A 21,229-nucleotide genomic window follows, 5' to 3' on the forward strand; every position below is an offset into this window, starting at 1 on the left:
ACAGTAGTACTCAAACAATATCAGCTGCTTTAATTGAAAAATATATGGGTGTAATATAAAGGTATAGCTTCTAATCTGTATAGTGCAGTTTTAATCCCTTCCACTTTGCTAAAATAAAAGGGAAGGAAGGTGGAGAAGGACATAATAATGTAATAGGATTTTCTTTTCTACACCTAAACAGTTATTGTAAATCAGGTAATAAAAACTGTTAGCTGTGATAAGTAATTATGTTTGCCAGTTTAATTGCCAATCTAATGATAAACTTGTGGTATATTCTTTTTATAACTGTTTTATATATTTTACTTACTTTATAGTACAGGACCAAAATATAGTCTGGGAAAAAGGATTATAGACTTTCTGAGTTATATATGTTATAGTAAATGAAAATTATTTTCTCGATGTTCTTACTTGTTTTTATTTTACAGGTAATACTAATAGAATTCTTACCAAAATATCCCATTTTCCGACCTGACTGAGGAATTTTATTCAGTCACTTCTGTGTTACCTGTCATTTCCTACCCTTAGTGCCTTGTAGATGATTTTGGAATGAAGATGGTCTCCTTTGCTGTGTTCAGTTTATTCTTTATAATGGTAGAATATTCTCCTCACTCCTTTATTTGTGTTGGTTTAAGAAGAAACTTTGCACATTTTTTGTTGTTGTTAAATAAGCTTGTGGTTTGCACTCTCAGTTTTTAAGTAAACACACAAACATACACAGATATAGTTGCCACTAAAAAATAAAACCTCACTGCTGGTGTTTAAAAAACAAAAACTTGTTCTGAGCATGCTGCCTTATAATTTTCATACTCACTGTTTCTAAATATGCATAATTTTTCTAGGCTACTTAATGCTCTGTAATCTCTTATTGGACATACGTATATAAGCTTTTGATAGCTTTTAGAAATGGTTTTACTCTTACCGGCTTTTAAAGGACATGTAATTAATAGCACTGGTTTTGTCCTGCACTTTGATAAATTATCACTTACATTAGTGGATAAAATATTTAAACTCCTAAAGACTTGTAAATATTGTCTCTGCATAATGTAAAATGTGCTATGTCATGGTTTACAGAATGTAATACTATTCTTACTGTATTGCCAACAATTCTGCATAGATTTTAATATGAATGAAGTTTGCAAGCATCCTTTTGAATGTAGACTTGTTAACGTGCTGTTTTATGGCAAAGCCATAATAAGTATGTTAAAAATTTCAGGTATAGGGCAGGGTTGCCTTTTGTAACGATTGGATTAAAATTGAAATCATTGTCTGAGATACTCTGCATTGCACCTGAAACCAAGAACTTCCATTTTTTCCATTTAATTCAGTAATTCCCATTTTTGTCGTCTACTCCCCACCCCAGAAGAATTCATTTGACATCTGTCACATTTCACAGCCTCACTGTACTCATTTATTTCCCTTTAAATATCCTTTCTCTCACTTGAAAATATACACAGTTATGACCTCTGAGGAGTGTTTAGGATTTCAAATGTCTTGGAAGGGTCTACATCCCCATAAAAGCCACAGCTAACCCCTTTCTGGAGTTCCTCTAGTCCACTTTGGAAAAGAGAGCTGTGCCTGAAGATTAGTAGTGGCTGAATCATAATTGATATTCTTAATCCTCTTTTTGAAACATTTGAGTATTATTAATGAGGAAACAAATATTTTGAGGAAACAAATATTTAGACAAGTATTTTAGTTTATAAATTCACCACGCATGTAGGCTTTTCATTGATATACACACATTTCTTTATTTCTCTTCACAGTTAAGATGAGTGAGAGCACCACACTGATTCTTCTAGAGTTTGAATTTTTAGCATAATGAAGGGTTCATATTGTCTTAATTCAACTGTAAATGTATGCCTGTATATAGGCACTGCACTATTCGTAATTCCTAGTACTAAAAATAAAACTGTCTGGGACGGAATAGTATCTTATTTATCATCTTACTCTTACTGCTTTCAGTAAACTTTTTAGGCAAACATTCATCCCAGTGAAGAGAACAATCATTTCTTCATACAAGGTCAAGCCTTTTAAGGCCACTTTTAAAATTAATGCCTGATTTGAAAGCTACAGTTTTAGACCAGTAAAAGAAGAGGGGGGAAAAGAGACACTTATTTGTTACGTGACTGTAATTGTTTGCACACTTTTCCACCTCCCTCTGTAGAACCCCATTACCCCCATGTCACCCAGACACCCAGAATCTCTTTTAATATACTGTGTGCCTGCAAATATCATGTGTCTGTCTGCTGCAAAACTAAAGGTGTATTTTTATACACAAGATGGAAACCTCTGAAAATGCATACCAAATGTCTGGTTTTATAGCTGAAGTCAGGTAAGAATTGTATCTGTGGTTTATGTTCCCGCTACTATCATCAGCTTCTTCCAACTGTGACAGTTCAATACCAAAATTGATACCTAGTCTAACACAAAATTTGTAATTATCATGGATCAAATAATTACTTTTAAGTGTCAATCCTTAGTATCTAATTTTTTTGGTAAACTTAAAAATTGGCCATGTGATGGTCATAGTATAATTTTTGAGTATCTTTGCCATGTGTAAATCACACATGGTTTTGCTCAGAGTGGCAGGAAATGGTGAATTGTTTCCATGAAATAAATTTTGAGACAGGAATAGAGTGTATCTGGAGGAGACAGAGTATAATTCAAGTTAAAGTAGTATTTGTCATAAGAGAACATTTGCCAGCATATGTAAACTTTATTTTAAAACCTACTCTAATCAGTTTTAAATTTACTATCTTATTGTTCATTATGCATATTGGCTCATCTTATTTACTTGAGCTACTCATAAAATACCCAATTTTCATTTTTTCTTATATGACTCTTTTTTCAAACAATTTTCCTTTGGAGAGAGCTGATTAGCAGTTGGGTATTTTAGAGTGCTTTGGGGGTTTGTTTTCTTTTCCATGGAATTGGCAGCAGTGAATGCTGAAATGACAGCACAAGATGGTCATTAATTCCTTACCCATTGACCTTTTTTTTTAATCCTCGAGGTAGAACATACTTGGATATTCCCACTAAGTTAGTAAAATATTGTAAGTTGTTTTTAGAATGGATAATTTTGAATTTCTTTGTTATGTAACATTCCTTTTTGAAATCTGCTGTGGTAGTTTCCAGAGAAAAAAATAACATGTTTGCCTAAGTTTATAAATCTCACAAAGCTTTGAGGTTACAAGTTAAAAACTGTTCTCTAACTTTCCCTTATGCATTTTCACCCCCATTGCCCCTATAAACACCTAAATTATGTGTAAAATGAATAAGCTCTAACCTTTTTCAGCTATTCTCTGTTCCCTCTTAACTCCTCTGTTATTTTAGGAAAGTAATCATTGTAGGCAAATGTTAGAAGTAGATAAAGAAGTGCCTTGTCTTTTTTGAACAAAGATAACATTTTATGTTGAAGCAGGATGGGTGAGCTGGTAGATCATTAGATTTAAAACCATCCTTTTCAACCAAGCCCAAGAATATTTGCCATATTATGTCTATTTATTATTTATAACCTGTTTCCTGTTTTCCCCAATCACATGATATATTAGTGACTAAATATTACAGAACAGGACGATCAGTCACATAGAAAACTAGGAAAATTCTAATGCTAGTAAATATGTAATTTAACATGGTTCTGGAAGAACAATGGTCTTTCATTGAAGCTCTGCCAAAACCCACTTAAGTATTTAATGCATACACTATTTCCATTATTATGACTTGTAAACACTAGTGTCTCATCATTTAATCAAACTGTGTTAACATTTATCACTGTCATTTTTTATGAAATTTATTCTTGTTTTTTTCATAATTTGAGTGAAGTTCTGTAACATTTGTAAGCCTTCAGACAAACAGGGTCTTCTCAAATGTTATGAGAGGTTTAAAAAATCATTAGCATCTTAATTTTGTTTACAAATGAACTACCACTTAACAACGATCTAACCTTATTAACTTGAACATAAAGCCCCAAACAATATTTCATTAGAATTGACTGTATTGACCTAGAAGTATACAGAAATTATTTACATCCATTTAACTGGAGCAGTTTCAGATACTGGAAAAACCTTTTGCTAACTGGATTGGAAGATGCTCAAATTCATTGAAATTAACTCCTTTTATGCCTATAAAATTCTGCTTTTAAAAAAAGCCTATTTGCAACAATTGTCAAATTGTTCAGGTTCCTTTAAATCATGAACTATTGGGAAATTTTCCACAGAAAAGGAATAGGCTTTAATAATAATACGTGTTCATGTAATACATGGACTAAAAATGCCCCAAATTTCTCCTTCCTGATTCTGAGCCAACCTTTTCATTTAGATGATGGCAACCTGAGAATATGTTCCATTTTCTGTGGACTTTGTCAGATTAGTACTATATGAAGAAATGATCTAATATGGGCTCCAGGCAAGTCGCTTAAATTACATGTCAGTGTCTTCATCTGTAAAGTCATGAGGTTGAACCTAGAGCTAAACAGAAAATTAGAAATCACCTAACATTCTGTAATTCTAGGAATACTTAGGAAATTTTTACTCTACAGAATCTCAGAATGCTTTTTCTTAGTTCTATTGCCTTTGGTAGGAACTCTCACAGTGCCTTGCTCAGTAAAAGTTTGATTTGCCAACTGACTCCTAGCTGATGTGTGTTCATGTCGCACATACTGAAAGAACCTGATGCCTGCTAGACCTTAGCCCCTCCATTGTGATAAGAATTAATATAGTTTCCCTAGGAACTGAGGACTGGGGTCTGTTGACTTCGCCTGTATGAATCTCGCTATGCAGTTGGCATCCAAGCAAGAATTATAGCTGTGACAACAATAGAGATATGGGAGGATCCACCTTGACATTATGTGAAAAGGTTTTCATATCCTACCCAGTATCTGCTTCAGTGTCTTACTAAGTTCCATATCCTCAAAAAGATTTGTTGGAACATCCTGATATATGGAAAGGAAAGTGGTATGGAATTCAAACCCAAGTCATTTCTCGTTTAATTCTTAGCTTTGCTGCTTAATTCCTCTGTATTCATGTCCTCATTGTTGAAGTGGGGACAATAATCTGGACCTACCTCACAGGGGAATTGAGGATTTTTTTTCACATGTTATTGTGCTTTTAAAGTTGACTGAAAGAGCTACCACATAACAATTATGTTGTAAAAATAGATTCCTTTAAATCCGTGTTACCTTTCTCAGTCAAACCGTACAGAATGAGTGCTGCAGTTCTTTTTTTTCAGTAGTAAATTTTGTTAAAAATCCTCATGGGTTAACCTGAGTAATTGTGCTATTTTAATACTTGATTTAGGGAGGAAAAGCAGGTGGATGTAAACCTGTAGGAGAAAGATAGTAGGGGCATCCTTAAACCTTTTTCAATATTTCAAAAAGTATACTAGAAATCACACCATTTACCCGTAATGTTCCTGCTACACACTTTAACTAAGACATTGACTTCTCATGCATTTTGCTTTTATTTTTAAAACTCTAATGCTGGTTGTCACACACTGATCAGAAGCTACTACTAGCAGTTATGCTTTTGATCAGTAAAGAAAGTGAGAAAGCTATTATTACATGCAGTTTAGTAAATAAAATACTTAAAAACATGGGGATGAATAATAAAGGGATCCTTATGGTGAAAATGTTGGGAGCCACTTTTATGAAGGACCTAAGATTTTTTGACCTTCTCCACAGGTTGCTTACCCAGTCCCTAAATAATGAAATGCTAGATATTTGTGTGTGTGTGTGTGTGTTGACTAGATGGGTCTTTATAAGTTTAGGTTAGAATTTGCCTTCAGTTTTTTTCTGTTTCAGGATGATATGACTGAGCTGATTTATTTGGGTATGTATGTGTAAATCATACGTACACACACATACAGGATTGCAAATGTGGCGAGTACTATACTGTCATGTTCTAGCATTAGAGTAAATACCAATTTCTGAGTCTCAAAGTATTCTGTGTGTCAACTCAACATGCTGAGTCAAGGCAATAATTTCTCAAATGTTCCTTTTTTTCCTGCTTATTTTTGTTGCTTTTGTATCGACTTAATTTTCTTAATTTTCCATTTTTTTAGTAAGCAAATAGCGTAAAATTGTTTTAATGCCTGGACTTTGAAACAAGTGTTTGAAATTATATAATCTACAAGCTAGTTTGCCATCCTCTTGGATTAATCACATACAAATATGAGTCTTGGCTGCAAAAATAGGAAATCCTGGTAGCTAGAAAGCAGGGATTGATCAAAACATGTGTTTGAAAAGGCTAGAATTTCTACTTTTTGGCAGAGGATTCCTGTTGGGACAGCTTTACCAAAAAAGAATACAAGTGGATATGCCCATTCAAACCAGGAACTTTCATGCATCTTGTAGTTACATAGCCTGTGGAATGAATTCATTTTTCTTCCTTGAGTTTGGGAGTGACTCCCCTGGAAGAACTCAACCTATATACAGCTGTGCCAAAATGAAGGATACCTGCCTCTCTGAAACTTACTGCTGCTTCTGTCATTGTTCACTTGTTAGATAAAAAGTTTTATTATCTCAGGATGCAAAATTACAATAAAGTGCAAATCTAAGGTAATGAATTAAATTGTGTGTTCTTTGTTGCATCTTCCTTTCTTCCTTCCCTTCCCTGTTTTCATCACTTTCAAGTGATTACTTAAGGCTTCCTTTTAAAAATTGTATTTTGCATATTGCACCTTTCCACATTTGCTAATGTAATGTCTGATCCTAAGTAATTAAATAATTCATACTAGATACTAGGAGCTTTCATTGTGCCCAATGTTTGGCATTTGGCTGAGTAGGAATCAGTATCTAAATGACTGCATTCACCCTGCATGCCTACCTGTGAACTATAAAATTAAAAGCAAAGTACAAATGTAGTTCCACCTTAGTAAGCATAGTATTTTAGTTGCTAGAAATGTTGAAATGTGAATATACTTGGCAAAAGTTTTGACTCTTTTTGTCAGCAGATCGTATTATAAATTCAAGTGTTAACATTTTCTTCCTGAGTTACTATTTAAACTGGTTAACATGCAGTAATATTAGATTTTTTTAAACTTGTGCCAAACTTGTGCAAATTCAGCAAAACAGCAAAATGTAACATAACAAGAAAAACGTATGTTTCCCAGTATCTTTGGTAATTGTTCTGAATATTTCAAAAAGGCTTTAAATTTCAAAATGTTGAAGTCAGAGATGATACACTTAAGCCTACAGAGAAGTTTCATAATGTTTTGTTTTAAAATTATTCTTTGAAGCTTTACTCTATGGATAGAGCAAAAATCTATACTTTTCATTGCTAACTTCTTGGATGTGGAGTATGATGTGCTATGTGGGAAGTAACTTTTACATTAGATTTTATACTATTAAGGGCAGAAGCCACATGCCTTTAAATCTGCCAGCGTAGGTAAAATTTAACACTTCATGGAATACTTTACTTACATAAATGTAGGAAATTCCCTGGTTGGATATACAAGAATTCTCCAGTTGTGATTATTATAAATCTGAGTTGTAATCCCCATTCTGTCAACTGAGTGGCCTCTAAGAAAAATCAGGGCACTCAGCCTGATTTTATCCTTCATTCTCAAGGTAGGAGGTTGGGTTAGATCACCATGGCAAACTATAGCTAGTCCTTAGATCAGCATGTCTTTTAACCAACAGAATTTTTTCCACACATTTTTAATTAGTTGCCAGCACATAAAATTAAGAGATTTCACACAGAAGTCCAGATTTCTGGCTTCTTTTGAGAAGATACACATGTGAACAATCAGCTTGAGCTGAGTAGCAGCCTGTCCCTTTTTGGTGGAGCATTCATTTATTTTCTATTTTGCTGTAGTCATTACTATTCCCTCTTACCTCCCTGAAACTCAGGTTATGACATTTTTCTTATGGTGTAGTTAAAAAGAAAGCAAAATATTTATTGAACTCATGTCTCTTTCAAAATTGAGAGGAAAATACCGACCATGATAGCTATTTGTATATTTTTTATTAAAGTATCATTGATATACAATCTTAATGATTGTTTCATGTAAGCAACACAGTGGTTTCAACATTCACCCATACTGTTAAGTCCTCAACCCCTCCCTCTGTTGCAGTCACTGTCTATTGGCGTAATAAGATGTTATTGAGTCATTACTTGTCTTCACTGGGCTGTACTGCTTTCCTCATACCTACCTATATTGTGATTGGAAATTATAGTGCCCCTTAGTCCCCTTCACCCTCCCCACCTGCCCTCCCCACCCTCTGTCCTTTGGTAACCACTAGTCCCTTCTCTATGAGTCTACTGCTGTTTTGTTGCTTCAGTTTTGCTTTGTTTTTATACTCCACTGATGAGTGAAGTCATTTGGCATTTGTCTTTTCTCCACCTGGCTTATTTCACTGAGCATAATACCCTCTAGATCCATCCATGTTGTTGCAAATGGGAGGATTTCTTTTTATGGCTCAATAATACTCCATGTGTATATGTACCACATCTTTATCCATTCATCTATTGATGGACACTTAGGTTGTTTCCATATCTTGGCTATTGTAAATAGTGCAGTGATAAACATAGGGGTGCATATGTCTTTTTGAATCAGGAATCTTGTTTTCTTCATGTAAATTCCTAGGAGTGGAATTGTTGGGTCAATTGGTATTTCTATTTTTAGTTTTTTGAGGAACCTCCATACTGCTTTCCACAATGGTTGAACCAATTTACATTCCCACCAACAGTGTAGGAGGGTTCCCCTTTCTCTGCATCCTAACCCATGATAGCTATATATATTTTTAAAAAATTGGTGGGGTTGGGGAGATGGAAAGAGTGCTTTTGGCTTTTTAATTTTTTTTCTGGTGGACGGTTAGTGTTTTCTTACAAATTACTTGCTTCATTCATTGACATTACCTGGTGATTATGGGCACTTGATCTCATGATACTACGCTAGACAATCTTGAAAGCCTCGTTTAATTATAACATTCTGAGTTTCCATGAGATGATTCTATAGCATTGGTGTTTTTCAAATTATTATGCTTTGAAGGCCTGTGTATGAAGATGAGTAGATGATGTTTATGAAACTGGTCAAGCTTTCAGTAGTAGCATCAAAGACTCCACCCAGTGAAACATGCCCACAAGCAGGGAGGACCGACACACTATTTTAGAACTGATCTTTGCTTGGTAACTTACCAACAAAAGTTTGGTCAGCCACCCAAAGCAGTACCTGCCTTTTTATCTCCCAGGGTAAGAATGCCCAAGGTGATACCACCATGATAAGAACTCTAGGTAAAATCAGTCCTATGTTTTGCTGTTTAGATAAGACTATTTTTTCCTCACACTATATTGAACCAAAGTCATATCAATCTAAAAGGAAGTTTAGACAGACTATTTCAAAAATAGGATAGACTCACTGGAACTAAGTTTCTGCTTTAATAGAACCTATAATAGGGTCTGATGGATGAACAGTATTACCATTAAGAGAATTTTTTCTTTATTATAAAAATATTTAACTTCCATCACAAAATATAAGAAATAGAAATAGGAAAAAAACAAAAGTCCATAATCCATATCTGCTGCTGTTTTAATATGTTTACATTGCATAACATTTCTATGCATGTGTGTATAGTGCATTTAAAAAGTTTTAATTATATTGCATTTGATATGCTTTTACACTTTCATATTTTCCCATGTTGCTATGTAATCTTTGAAACTAAATTACGGTTTTATAGCAGTACAGTGTTTGAATATACCATAATTTAGTCACTTCCTGTTGTTTGATATTGTGTGTTTTCAGTGTTTTGCTGTTGTAAATAATGACTTCATGTACATCTTTGCACATAAATCTTTACCTGAAACTGGTAATTTCCTTTGGATGGATTTTCATAAATGGATTATTTGGCGAAAGGGTATAAAGTCTTTATAGCTCTTGATATATATTGCAAAATTGTTTTAGGAGAGGGATAGAAGCTGTGACACCCAGAAACACTATTTCTGTCTTCCTCTGGATATCTGGGGAGAATTAAGAGCAGGATTTAATACAGACTACTTAGAGGTGCTAATTGGGGTGGGGTACTGGCAAAAATTGGATCAAACGCATATCCTCAGCAGCTAAGTATAGAACAGCTCCTTAGCCCTTCAGAGCTGTCCCTAAGTCAATGCTAGTGACCTGATCCCGGCTGATAGCGGCTAGCTCTTAAATTACTGAATTGGAGGAAATTCAGTAATTTAAGAGCTCTGATAGCTCAGTGAAAAGCATCAGCAAATACAATTTGTGTCAGTTGTTAATTATCCCTATCCCGTCTTTCAGTCTGATGGGAAAGCAAGCTGCCTAATTCCCTCTCCCAAACATCAACCACAGGCTTCAATGGCCATATTTGCCTACTGCTTCCCTTGATAGCTTAATTAATTTAACTTTATGAAAGAGACCCTTACATATTTGCCATATTGTGTCCCTATGAGGTTACTTCCCATTCTGCTAAAATGCCTGCTTTTTACCTGTTATACCAATTCTGAGAATCAGCCATGATTCAGGGAAAAAAGCACTGGATTTAGATTATTTATTGTAGACCTAGCTTTATGCTTCCTGCTTCCTGTTGTCCATCTAGACAACCTTGGGAAAGTTGTTTAACTCTTTTAGCCTTCATTTCTGTTGTAAAACAAGAGTAATTCTGTTAGGGTTAAGTAAGATAATGTGAAAGGGCTGGGAAGGTAACCAAGTTGAAGTGTTTTTGTTCCTAGTGAAGAGTAATTTTACAATCTGTGCCTTCTGATAGGTGAATAAATACAATTCCTGTGTCAGGATTATCTACTGCTGCTTATGTTAAACATGTTGACCATTCGAAACTCTACCAAGGTAGAAGTAGTGGGTCCTTTCTCACTTCTTTTTACTTAGAGGCACTCCTCGGATTCTTTTGGCATTCTCTGTACACCTGTCATGTGCATGACCCCTGCCATGTCTGCACAGCATGTGATGCCTACCTTCTGGGTGCTACTTCTAAGGTGGCAGAGTTCATTAAATCATCCTTTCATATTAAGTCAGTCAGCATTTAGTGAGCACTTAATATGTGCCAGGGACAGCATTAAGCATTCTTCCTACACTGTTTTGTTTCTCCAAAACCTATGTTCTTAACTACTATGCTATTCTGATATCATATGCTTCATATGAGTACACACATTACATATTTCTATACATCATCTGTATACACAATATAATACACAAGAGAATTGCAAATACATTATTTCCTGAGATTAGCTTTGCTTCTGCTTTTGGTGTGTATTTTTTTTAATGTTTTAAGCAGTTTGGATTAGAAATGAATTATTTGGTAGGAGGTGGAGGGCAGGAGTAAAGCCAATCAACGGGCAGAACTGTGACATAGCTGGGAGTCCAGTTCTCATTTCTCTTGTCTGAGAAAGTATCCTTGAAATACTTAGTTTGATGAGGAGTTTCATAGATGAAAGGTGGGCAGCAATGCAGATGTTCAGAGTAGCATAGATGATGATGAGAATGGAAGGCAGAGAGAGATCAAAGGAGACCAAATGTTTTCAAATGAGAAGTATTCCATGGTTAGTGATTTTGCAATGAGTTAAGATAGGATAGGAGCATCCATCCAGACAGGATAATAGGGACCAAAACAGCAAGATGAATTATGAACAAGGGCTTGGATGTTGGAGAAATTTTCAGGGACCCTTTTTCCTCCAGCTGATTATTTGAGGTGATTAGAGAAGGGGAAAATTCAAATAAATAAACCGTTTGACCAGATGCTCCTAACACCCATATTTGAAATGAAACCCATCTGCACTCTGAGCCCCATTTTCTATGACATCTCTAATGTCAGTCTGCTATTCTATAGGAGCTAAATGAGCCATCAGTTATAACATTGTCCTTCTGCTTGGCTTTTATCTCTGTTTCAACCTTAGCTTTTATTCATCCCCATCTCAACCTTTTGTTTTCTTGAACTACTGGAAAAAGTCAAATTTGTACTGCCAAGTGAGATTTGGAACTCTACTGACAGCCCTACTGAATTCATCTGAGTCATACTCTTCTTGACATGGCCTTTAAGGTGGATGAATTTGGGCATATTGCGGGCACCAGGTCTCAGTAAAATCTCAGTTGGGAGGAATGAGTACCAGGTTAAATGATACCAGAGTGCCATGCCATAGGACCAAGGGAAGTGGTTTTATCACTCAGAGCAGTCCTGCACTGTCTCTGGAAGTTGTAATGAAGAGAGAAATGGGGTCAAGTCCTGTTACAAAGAATAGGATAGCAACTGGAGGGATGTGTTGTGTTGGATCTGAGTAAGTCAGTGAGAGTGCCACCCCAAAGGTTATCCTCCATATCCTCCTCAGATCAGTGATAGCTGACAATTTATGCTCATATTGTCTAGTTGTTTTAATAGAAAATATTGGCCATGAGAAATGGTTTGTAAAGAGGTTTCTTGACTTGGGCAAAGAATTTATAATTCATGAAATTGAATAGTTCCTCAAGAAATGCTGGCAACTAAGCCTGCAACACACCCTCAATGTACTTTTAAGTCTGTTTTCTAGGTATGCAATGGGTCTTTCCCAATTTTTAGTCTGTTGAGCTATAACAGAATGGAAAGCAGGACTAAAGATAAGGATTAAAGGAGATCATGAACCAGTGAGTAGGAAAAGAAAGAGTAAGTGACCCTTGGAAACTGCTTTGAGACTTTGCACCTGAGGTAGAGGAAAAGTGGTTTTATAGAAAGAGTACTGAATTTGGAATTAAATTATTAGGATTCAAATTCTGGTTCTACCTTTTACTAGCTTTGAGATCTTAAAGTCTTTGTTATACTTATGAAATAGGGAAAATATAATTATCCTTGCCTCAGAGGACTATTGTGAAGATCAAATGAGGTCATGGATATGGGAGAGCTTTCCAAACTATAAGTGAAGGAGAATATTATTGTCTAGGACATCACACATACTAGCTATCAGGGCACAGCTAGAAAAGAAAGGATCCCCCACGCACTCCAACCTCCAACGTAGAGGAGCTGTAGCCAGTGGACTCCTATAGCTATTGGCCTTTTATTTGTTCCCTTGGGATGTTCAAAATTTATATGCAATCCTAGTGGCCTACAGTGCTAAAGATCACACATTAATTTATCTTTCCACTTGCTTTTCCCTTCAACCACAGGCTCTTAAAGGGACCTTGCTTCCTTTCTTCCTTTTATATCTTTCAGATGACTTCCTACACGCTGTCGTAATAGTTCCAAGCAGATCATGCATTGTTTTCCTCATACTCGGTAGCATTATCCTGGTAATTTTTTTACACCAGTTTTGTGAATGTAGCCCAAACACACACTTTCCAGGCCTCCCCATGATCAGTAACACCTATTTGTGAAACTTCTGGCTAGGAAGGTAGTCTGTGATAATAGGACAAGGAGGCATACAGGATCTAAATTTAATTGGCTTGGCCTCATGGGCATGATGTTCTCAAATTTACATTTAAATTTTAAGCCTCCAGGAACCATATTATAGAATGACTAAGTGTTACATGTGGAAAAAGATCTTCAAAGGCATCTACTCAAAAACAAATGTGAAAGCAGAGTCCCAAAGTGGATACAGAGATTTACTTTTAATGGCAGAGTTGAAACTGAAGCTAAGGTTGCCTGACCATGACTGCAGTATTTATTATTTACCCTATTTTTTTAAATTAAGGTATCATTGATATACAATCTTATGAAGGTTTCACATGAGCAATATTGTGTATTCAACATTCACCCATGTTATCAAGTCCCCCCATCCTATTGCAGTCACTGTCCATCAGTATAGTAACATGCTATAAAGTCACTATTTGTCTTCTCCATGCTATACTGCCTTCCCTGTGACCTACCTATATTGTGATTGCGAATTATAGTGCCCCCTAATCCCCTTCTCCCTCCCCAGCCACCCTCCCCAACCCCTTCCTTTTGGTAACTGTTTGTTTATTCTTTTTTTTTTTTTGCGTTATTAGGAACAGGACTACCTCCTTTCTCCACCTCTCCACCCCAACCACCGTCTCTAGATAAATGATCAGGCAAATGATCCAACCAGCACTGTGCAAACTTTAATAATTTAGAGATACCAGACATATTTTAGTGGGCCAAAAATAATAACTTTCCACTGGCTACCATTTTTCTTATCCTTTCATTACATTTTCATAAGAGGCTGTGACTAGAATATTTTACCCATACCTTTTCCTATATTTTATGGTCTTTTTCATGTTTGATGGCTGCAGAACCGTCACTCAGTTGATAGCAGAGTTTTTCAATTGCTTCATCTGAAATATAAGGTGGGGTGGCAAAGAACTGGTGTTTGAACAAAATGATCTCAAAGAGTCTCATTTCAACATCTGGATTACAGGATTTAAACATTTCCCCATTGGAGGCTTTTGAACAACAATTCCCAGTTTTCCACTAGAAGAAATATCAATGGTGTTGTAGAAATATCTTTTAACTTATTCATAAATATTTCCTTAGGATATATCCCAGAAATGGGATTGCTAGGTTTAAAGGCTGACTTTTTTTTATGACTCTTGATGTATAATGTCAAATTGCTCTCTGTAAAGATGTACACTAATTATATCACTACCAACAATATGTAAATGTTCCTGATTCTTGGCAGCCTTTCCAGCATTGGGCTCCTTTATTGTTATTATTAACTTAAGGAGAAGTAAAATGAATCTAATATTAATTCAGCTTAAACTTATTTCTAGTGAGGCCGAGCATCCTTCCAAGTGTTGTTTACTATTTGTAGACAATGTAACATAATTATGAAGATAATGGGGCTTCAGTACTAGACAGACCTCAATTAAGCCACTTTGTAGCTCTTTGACCTAGAACAAGTTATTTAACCTCTCAAAGCCTCAGTTTCCTCATTAGTATCAACATATTAATAGTACTTAGTTCTTAGTATTCTTGTGAGGATTCAGTGAGACAATATATGTAAGGTACTAAACCCAGAGTCTGGCATAAAGCAAAAACTCAATAAACGTTAGGCATTCTTATATGACTTGTGAGTGACAGCACAGTATGAGAGAGAGAACGCTAGACAAGGTTTTTTCTTTAAGCCAGGATTCTAGTCCTGCCCTTTCCATTTTGCTAGGTATGAGATCTTAGGCAATCTGGGATTCAGTTTCTCTGCTGTCAAATGAGAGGCTTCAAGGATCTGTACTATTCTTCCCAGTTCTAAAGTCTTATACCAATATTATTTTATCATCTATGCATTGTAGGACTATGCTATATATCTTTGCAAGTTCTTTATGTGAAACTTTTGTTATTTTATCATCAATAAATTCACTATTCTGTGAAGTAGAAAATCTCCTGGCTCTCTCTTAATTGAACCTGGCATCTTAATCCATCCACTGAGCAACTTAATTTGATAGAAGAAAATAGATCTCTATAAATACAGAGAGAACTACTTGGGGACTCAGCCAGAAACCGCATTGAGAGATGAAGCTTATCTGACCATCATAGGCTATTCTGACAGGATTTGGCATTTTGTATAGGTATCTGTAAGTTGGTATATTTCTGTGCAAGTTGACCTATTTTTGGCGTTTCTGTATCCCCTTCATTAACTGGGGCTTTGCTTTCACTCCATGTGATAGCTACCCTGATGTATTCATCCTAAGGTAGGTAAATAAGGCCTAAAGAAGGTTAATTTCCTGCTCAGGGTAACATGAAGACAGATTAGAACTTTGAGCTATGTGGACTTGGGTTCATTACTTAGACTTCACCAGAAACCTTTTAAGTTGTGACATCAACAGCTGTCCAATTCTGGTTTCCCTCTAATCTAGGACAATTTACTGTTCTGACAACCACAATGCTCATATTTAGAATACTTTCCCCCTTCGCATAAAAACTTGTACATCTTGCCTCTTCAGTGAAGACTTTCCTGACCAACCCATATCAAAGAAATCCCTGCAGCACTTTGTCCCACCCTTTTAACACTTAATTAGTAACTATATAGTATGTGATATTTTTGAATGGGTATCTCCTATTATAACCAAACATCCTGAATTTTTTATTAAGGTACCATTGATATACAATCTTATGATGGTTTCACATGAGCAACATTGTGGTCACTACATCCTGATTTTTTATTATAGTACATATTTCAAATGTTCAGATGTCTCCATAGGCATGTGTACTTGTCAGACCGTGAGTCCCAATTTTTTGTACAGAAAATAGGAAAACTATAGTCTTGTCCACATAGTTAAAACATGATGTCATCAAGGAGGTGGGGGAACATGTTTTAGATAACTCTATTTCTCTGAAGGGTTCCCCAGTACAGGATTTGGAACACAGAAGGCATTAAATAAGGCAGGTTGATCAGCAATTGGATCAACATGAGCCAACCAAATGTACAGATTTCCTGCAAATGAAGAGGACCCCTAGATGTGTGGTGTGCTAAAGGTCTGAGTCCACTAATTCTATTCTACAAATGACTTGTATATAGTTCATATATTGTGGTTTCATAACATACTGTGAAGTGCTCTGTAATCCCATTTGTTCTCATTTCTTTCCCTTTACTAAACTGATCTAACCTAGGACTTTACATATCTAACCACCACTTTACATTTTCAGAAGACTTTAAACACTTTCATAGCCTTTTCTTTCAGCTCTCACCAAAAACTCTGCTAGCTACGTAAATCAGGCATTATTATCTCCACTTTAAAGATGAGGAAATCAGCCCTGAAAGGGAACACCTTACCAGGGGTCACACACCAGAATCTTCTACTAATGTTGTCTTTATGTTGGTATACCTGTTCTGAATTGCTCACTCAATCCTTGCCACCTTCCCTATTCTGAAGCTGTGGTTTTAAGAAGGTAAAAATGCCCTGGTATATCTTTACAATGGTAATTAAGAGTTTTTGACCTAGGGAGGACCTTAGAGATCCTCTAGTCCCACTCTCTCATTGCAAACAGGGAAACTGAAACTTAACATGGTGAAACAACTTTCCCAGCATCAAAACGTTAGGCAACTCTTAATCTGCAAACAAGCTTTGAATGACTGCTTTGCTCTCCCTTACCTATCTCTGCTTACCTAACATCTTTGCAAGCAAATCTCAGACTTGTTTCAGCCTCTTTGGGCTCTAAAACTGATACAACAAATTGAGATCATTTAACGGTAAGTCTCAAGTCAGTGTTGATTTACCATTTTTTCCAGCCTGGGCCAATATGTAGCAGAAGCAATAGAGCCCAAAGGGGAAAAAGAAAACAGAAATTTCTGTGAATTTTTATAGTGTGTAAATATTCATAAAATGACCTGCAATTAGTACTTAGTACTTTATGTTTCACAAAGAGCTTGGATTTTTTTGACAGTCTGTAGTGTAGAACCTGAATCTCAGAAAGATTATAATGGATTCCCCAAAGGGCTGACTGAGACTGAAAATGCTGAGCCATAAGTGATAATATTCTGTAGGCTATTAAAGGGTGAGGAGACCATCCCCTCTTTATCTCTAGTCTGTTCTGGTCTTGGCTTTCAAGTTTTGGAGATCTACCATTATATAAACATGGAAAGCAGAGCTGCAAAAGTTTAGAAAATGGGGTATTATATACAAAGTGAAATGAAAACTTTTGTGAATGAGGAAAGCTGTGAGCCACATGATGGATAATAGTAAGAAAACAATGGAGAATCACTGAAATAATACAGTATTTTCACTCTATCCTCTGCCATACAGTCTGTTCCTAGTGTTACTTTCAGAAGTCCTTTAGAACATACCTTGCTTTATCTTTGAAACTGCTTTTTTGGGAAGGATCAACTCATAGAATAGTGTATAGTACAGTAGTTCTCAACCCGTTTTTTAGATTTACTTGAGAAATGTAGTGAATATCAATGCTTGAGCCCACCCTAAAACAATCAGAATTTCTTGAAGGCAGTGATCAGGCATTTGTGTTTTTTCACCTGTATTTTAGGATTAGGTGATTCTTCATGCACAGAAAGTTGATAACCACAGATCTTATTTAATCTCATTTTTGCAGCTAGGAAAATTAAGGCCCAAAGTGGGGTCGGTTTCAAGCTCAGGGTGATGACATCAGTTAGTGAATGAAGTAGTGACAAAGCCCAGGTTTCCTGACTTCTAGTCTAGTGGACTTTACATTAGACCATGCCAAAGGACACAAGGTATATGAGATTAAGTGACTTAAATAAAAGTCCATGAGGTGTCCCAAAATCTGCTAGATAGTCTGTGTCATTTTTCATCTCTTCATATGCCTCAGGCTTAGAGAAAGGCCAGTAAGGTTGGAGAATGGTGTGTTTCTATCAGCTGCAAAGATCCTTTTCCTTTACCTCATAAGTTCTCACCCTGAATGTAAAAAAATTAAGACAACACTCACATATGTTTTAAGAACCATTATAGGGTGGCAGCATCCCTGTTGCTGATTTGCCAGAGTGCCTGAAGTTTATACTACTAATCATTCTAAGTTAGGGTACTGTTGCCAAAAGGCCAACATGCAGGGATAGAGGAAGGGTGGGCTGTTAACACCTTTGCTGATACCTGGGAAAATAGCAAACAGAGCCCTGGCGAGCTGAACCCAGGGTAAAGACATATTAATGAATGATGAGAGGAAAGGAAAAGCCCAGAATATAGGATAAGCTCCCGGTGAGAACTCCTAGGTAGAGCAGTGCAAAAGACCACGTTTTCCTTTTTCAAACTAGTAACCAGGTGCTTGTCATAGGTGTATTGACAAATCCAGGCGATTTTTATAAACAATGTAATGAAAAGAGCACTGGGTTGGGAGACAGAAAGCCTAAATTCTCTTAGTAGTCCAGGTTGTGTAGCCTTAGGGAGACTCTTTACCGTCTTTTTCCCATAAATCAAACGTGAAAATTAATTAAGATGGTACCAAAAACCTTAACTGTTTCTAAATCTTTGATTCTTACAGTGGATCAGTTCAATTGCCTTGATGTCTTGTGCAGATATTGCATAAGCTAACGCTTTCATTCCTCCCCCTTACTGCTGTGGCTTATAGTATTGATAAAACTTCCAAGAACTCCTTAGCTTAGTAAGAACCCAAGCATTTGGAGCTGTTGTAGTTTGAAGAGGGACCCAAAGAAATCACCTAGGAATTAGAGAAAGTCCATTGAAGTAATTTAAAGAGAAGGAACTGGGAGTGGCATCAGGAAGATGGCTGAATAAGATGTCCCTCACTTGTATACCCCCCTCAACAACAGCAATTTGGAATCCATCCATGGACCAAAGTACCTTTGTTGGAGCTGTGGGATCCAGCACCATATGCCAAGGAGCCTGGAAGGCATCTTGCCCACCCATATGTCAGGTAATAGGCATACAGACCTTGCTCCCAGCTGTGGACCCTGAAATTCACCATGAACTGGCTCCAGCCCCTCTGGGCCATGGTCTGGGAGCCTCTGAAGAAAGGACTTAGTGTATCACCCACAGATAACAGAGCCTTTATAGAAGGACAGGAGTCTAGTGGAGAAGGTCCAGCACATTGTTAGAGACAAAAAAAATTTATCAGATTGGATGCATTGGAGAAGGTAAGAGGAATACCTTGACTTTACCTCTGTCACCCTTTACCCATGACAGCCCAATTCATTGTTAAGAGAGCCCTTCTTGACCCACGATTTATTCAGCACGGAAAACCAAATGTGAGTGAGTGCCCGGCTTCCTCAGCTGTGCAGGACACTGCCAAAGAGGCCCATTTCTCTGGTACTCCATCTAGACTACTGAGTTGTGAGCTGAACAACTGTGGTGGGGGGTGGGCAATGAGTGGCTGAAAGAACAATAGCCAGGGCTCAGAAGGTATCACAGGGATTCAAATCCTACTAACCACGTCATGAACTCCATTAGGAGGCCCACCAATGAATCTCATATGTAGATCTCTCCATGTGGCCCATTGGCACCCCAACACTCTCTGTGCCTGACCCATACAACCCACCACCTCATGGACAGCCCCATCTGGATACTCTCAATAGCAGCGAGAATGAGTTTTGACAGCAGCTGCAGAAAGCTACTCACATTCTGGCCAGGGAGAGCATAAATTTGAATATTTAGCACCACCCTTGGAAAGCAAAAGGGAGGCAGCCAGAACTTGGATTGGTCCATTGCAGGATTGAAAGATGGCACAGAAGTTTAAGATTTCTGCCACAAGAGGGAACACAAAATGTGGAGCTGCCGTACCATAGAAGGTCTGAGAAAGCCTCAGAATCTCTAGCAAGACTGACAGAAGGTATTTCTCTCCTGAAGTCAATAAAGAGTGGAGGAGGGAACTGCTACTTCAAATGCAAAAATAGTTCAAGTCTTCAAGGAGCATGTGAAATCAAGGAAACATGACAAGAAATGCTGAAAGGAGTTGTCATGCTGAAATGGAAGTATGCTCATTAGTAACATGAAAACAAAGTATAAAACATGGATAAAAGTAAGTATATAGTCAAATGCTCTACTGCTGTAATATAGCAGTATTAACCACTTAAATTCTACTAACAAGGTTAGAGGATAAAACTTAAAAACAATTATACCTACAATTATTTTTTAATAAATGCACAATAGAAAAGAGTTAAACTGACATCAAAACCATAAAAGGGAAGAGTGAAAGAGGAGAGACTGTATGTGATTGAAGTTTAACTTGTTAGCTTAAATTAGACTTGTTATATCTATAAAATGTTTTGTATAAACCTTATGGTAACCACAAAGCAAAAAATCTTTAGTAGATGTACAAAAGCTAAAGAGAAGGGAATCAAAGTATACCAATATGGAAAATCATCAATTCACAAAGGAATATAGCACAAGAGGGAGAAAGGAACAAGGAAACTATAAAAAAGCCAGAAACAATTAAATAGCATTACTAAGTCCTTATCTGTCAATAACATTCTAAATGTAAATGGATTAAACTCTCCAGTCAAGACATACAGTGGCTAGATGGATGAAAAAACAAGATCCAACTATATACCATCTATAAAAGATTCATTTTGTCTTAAGAACACTCATAGGTTCAAAGTGAAGGGATGGCAAAAGATATTCCATGTAAGTGAAAACCAAAAGAGAGTGGGGTTAGCTGTACTTACACCAAACAAAATAGAATTTAAGCCAAAAATGTTAACAAAGGAGTTCATAATAAAGTGATAAACAGAATAATTTATTAAGAGAATATAACCATCATAAATATATACACATGCAATACTGGAGAACCTAGATTTTGTAGTCAAATACTAACAGATCTGAAGGGAGAGAAAATAAGAAAAACCTAACAATATAATAGAGGACTTCAGTACCGCACTTGCAGAATGGATAGATCATCCACAACAAAAATAAAGAAACATTGAAC

At 36.5% G+C, this 21,229-nt stretch overlaps 1 protein-coding gene across 5 annotated transcripts in view; it reads left to right on the plus strand.

Moving 5' to 3' along the window:
• The window catches only part of CHIC1 (cysteine rich hydrophobic domain 1), a 295,686-nt gene that overhangs the window by 39,558 nt on the left and 234,899 nt on the right, over positions 1-21,229 (plus strand). Inside the window, exon 6 of one of the 5 annotated variants that reach the window (XM_017651835.3) lies at positions 426-6,557. The exons of the other annotated variants lie outside the window; for them this stretch is intronic. Within the exon in view, the coding sequence (XP_017507324.1) occupies positions 426-476 (51 nt within the window). The 3' untranslated portion in view covers positions 477-6,557. Of the gene's footprint in view, positions 1-425; positions 6,558-21,229 lie in introns of those variants that run through there. 5 annotated transcript variants of the gene reach the window in all.

The sequence above is a fragment of the Manis javanica genome, chromosome X (assembly GCF_040802235.1).
Source record: "Manis javanica isolate MJ-LG chromosome X, MJ_LKY, whole genome shotgun sequence".
Taxonomy (NCBI): domain Eukaryota; kingdom Metazoa; phylum Chordata; class Mammalia; order Pholidota; family Manidae; genus Manis; species Manis javanica.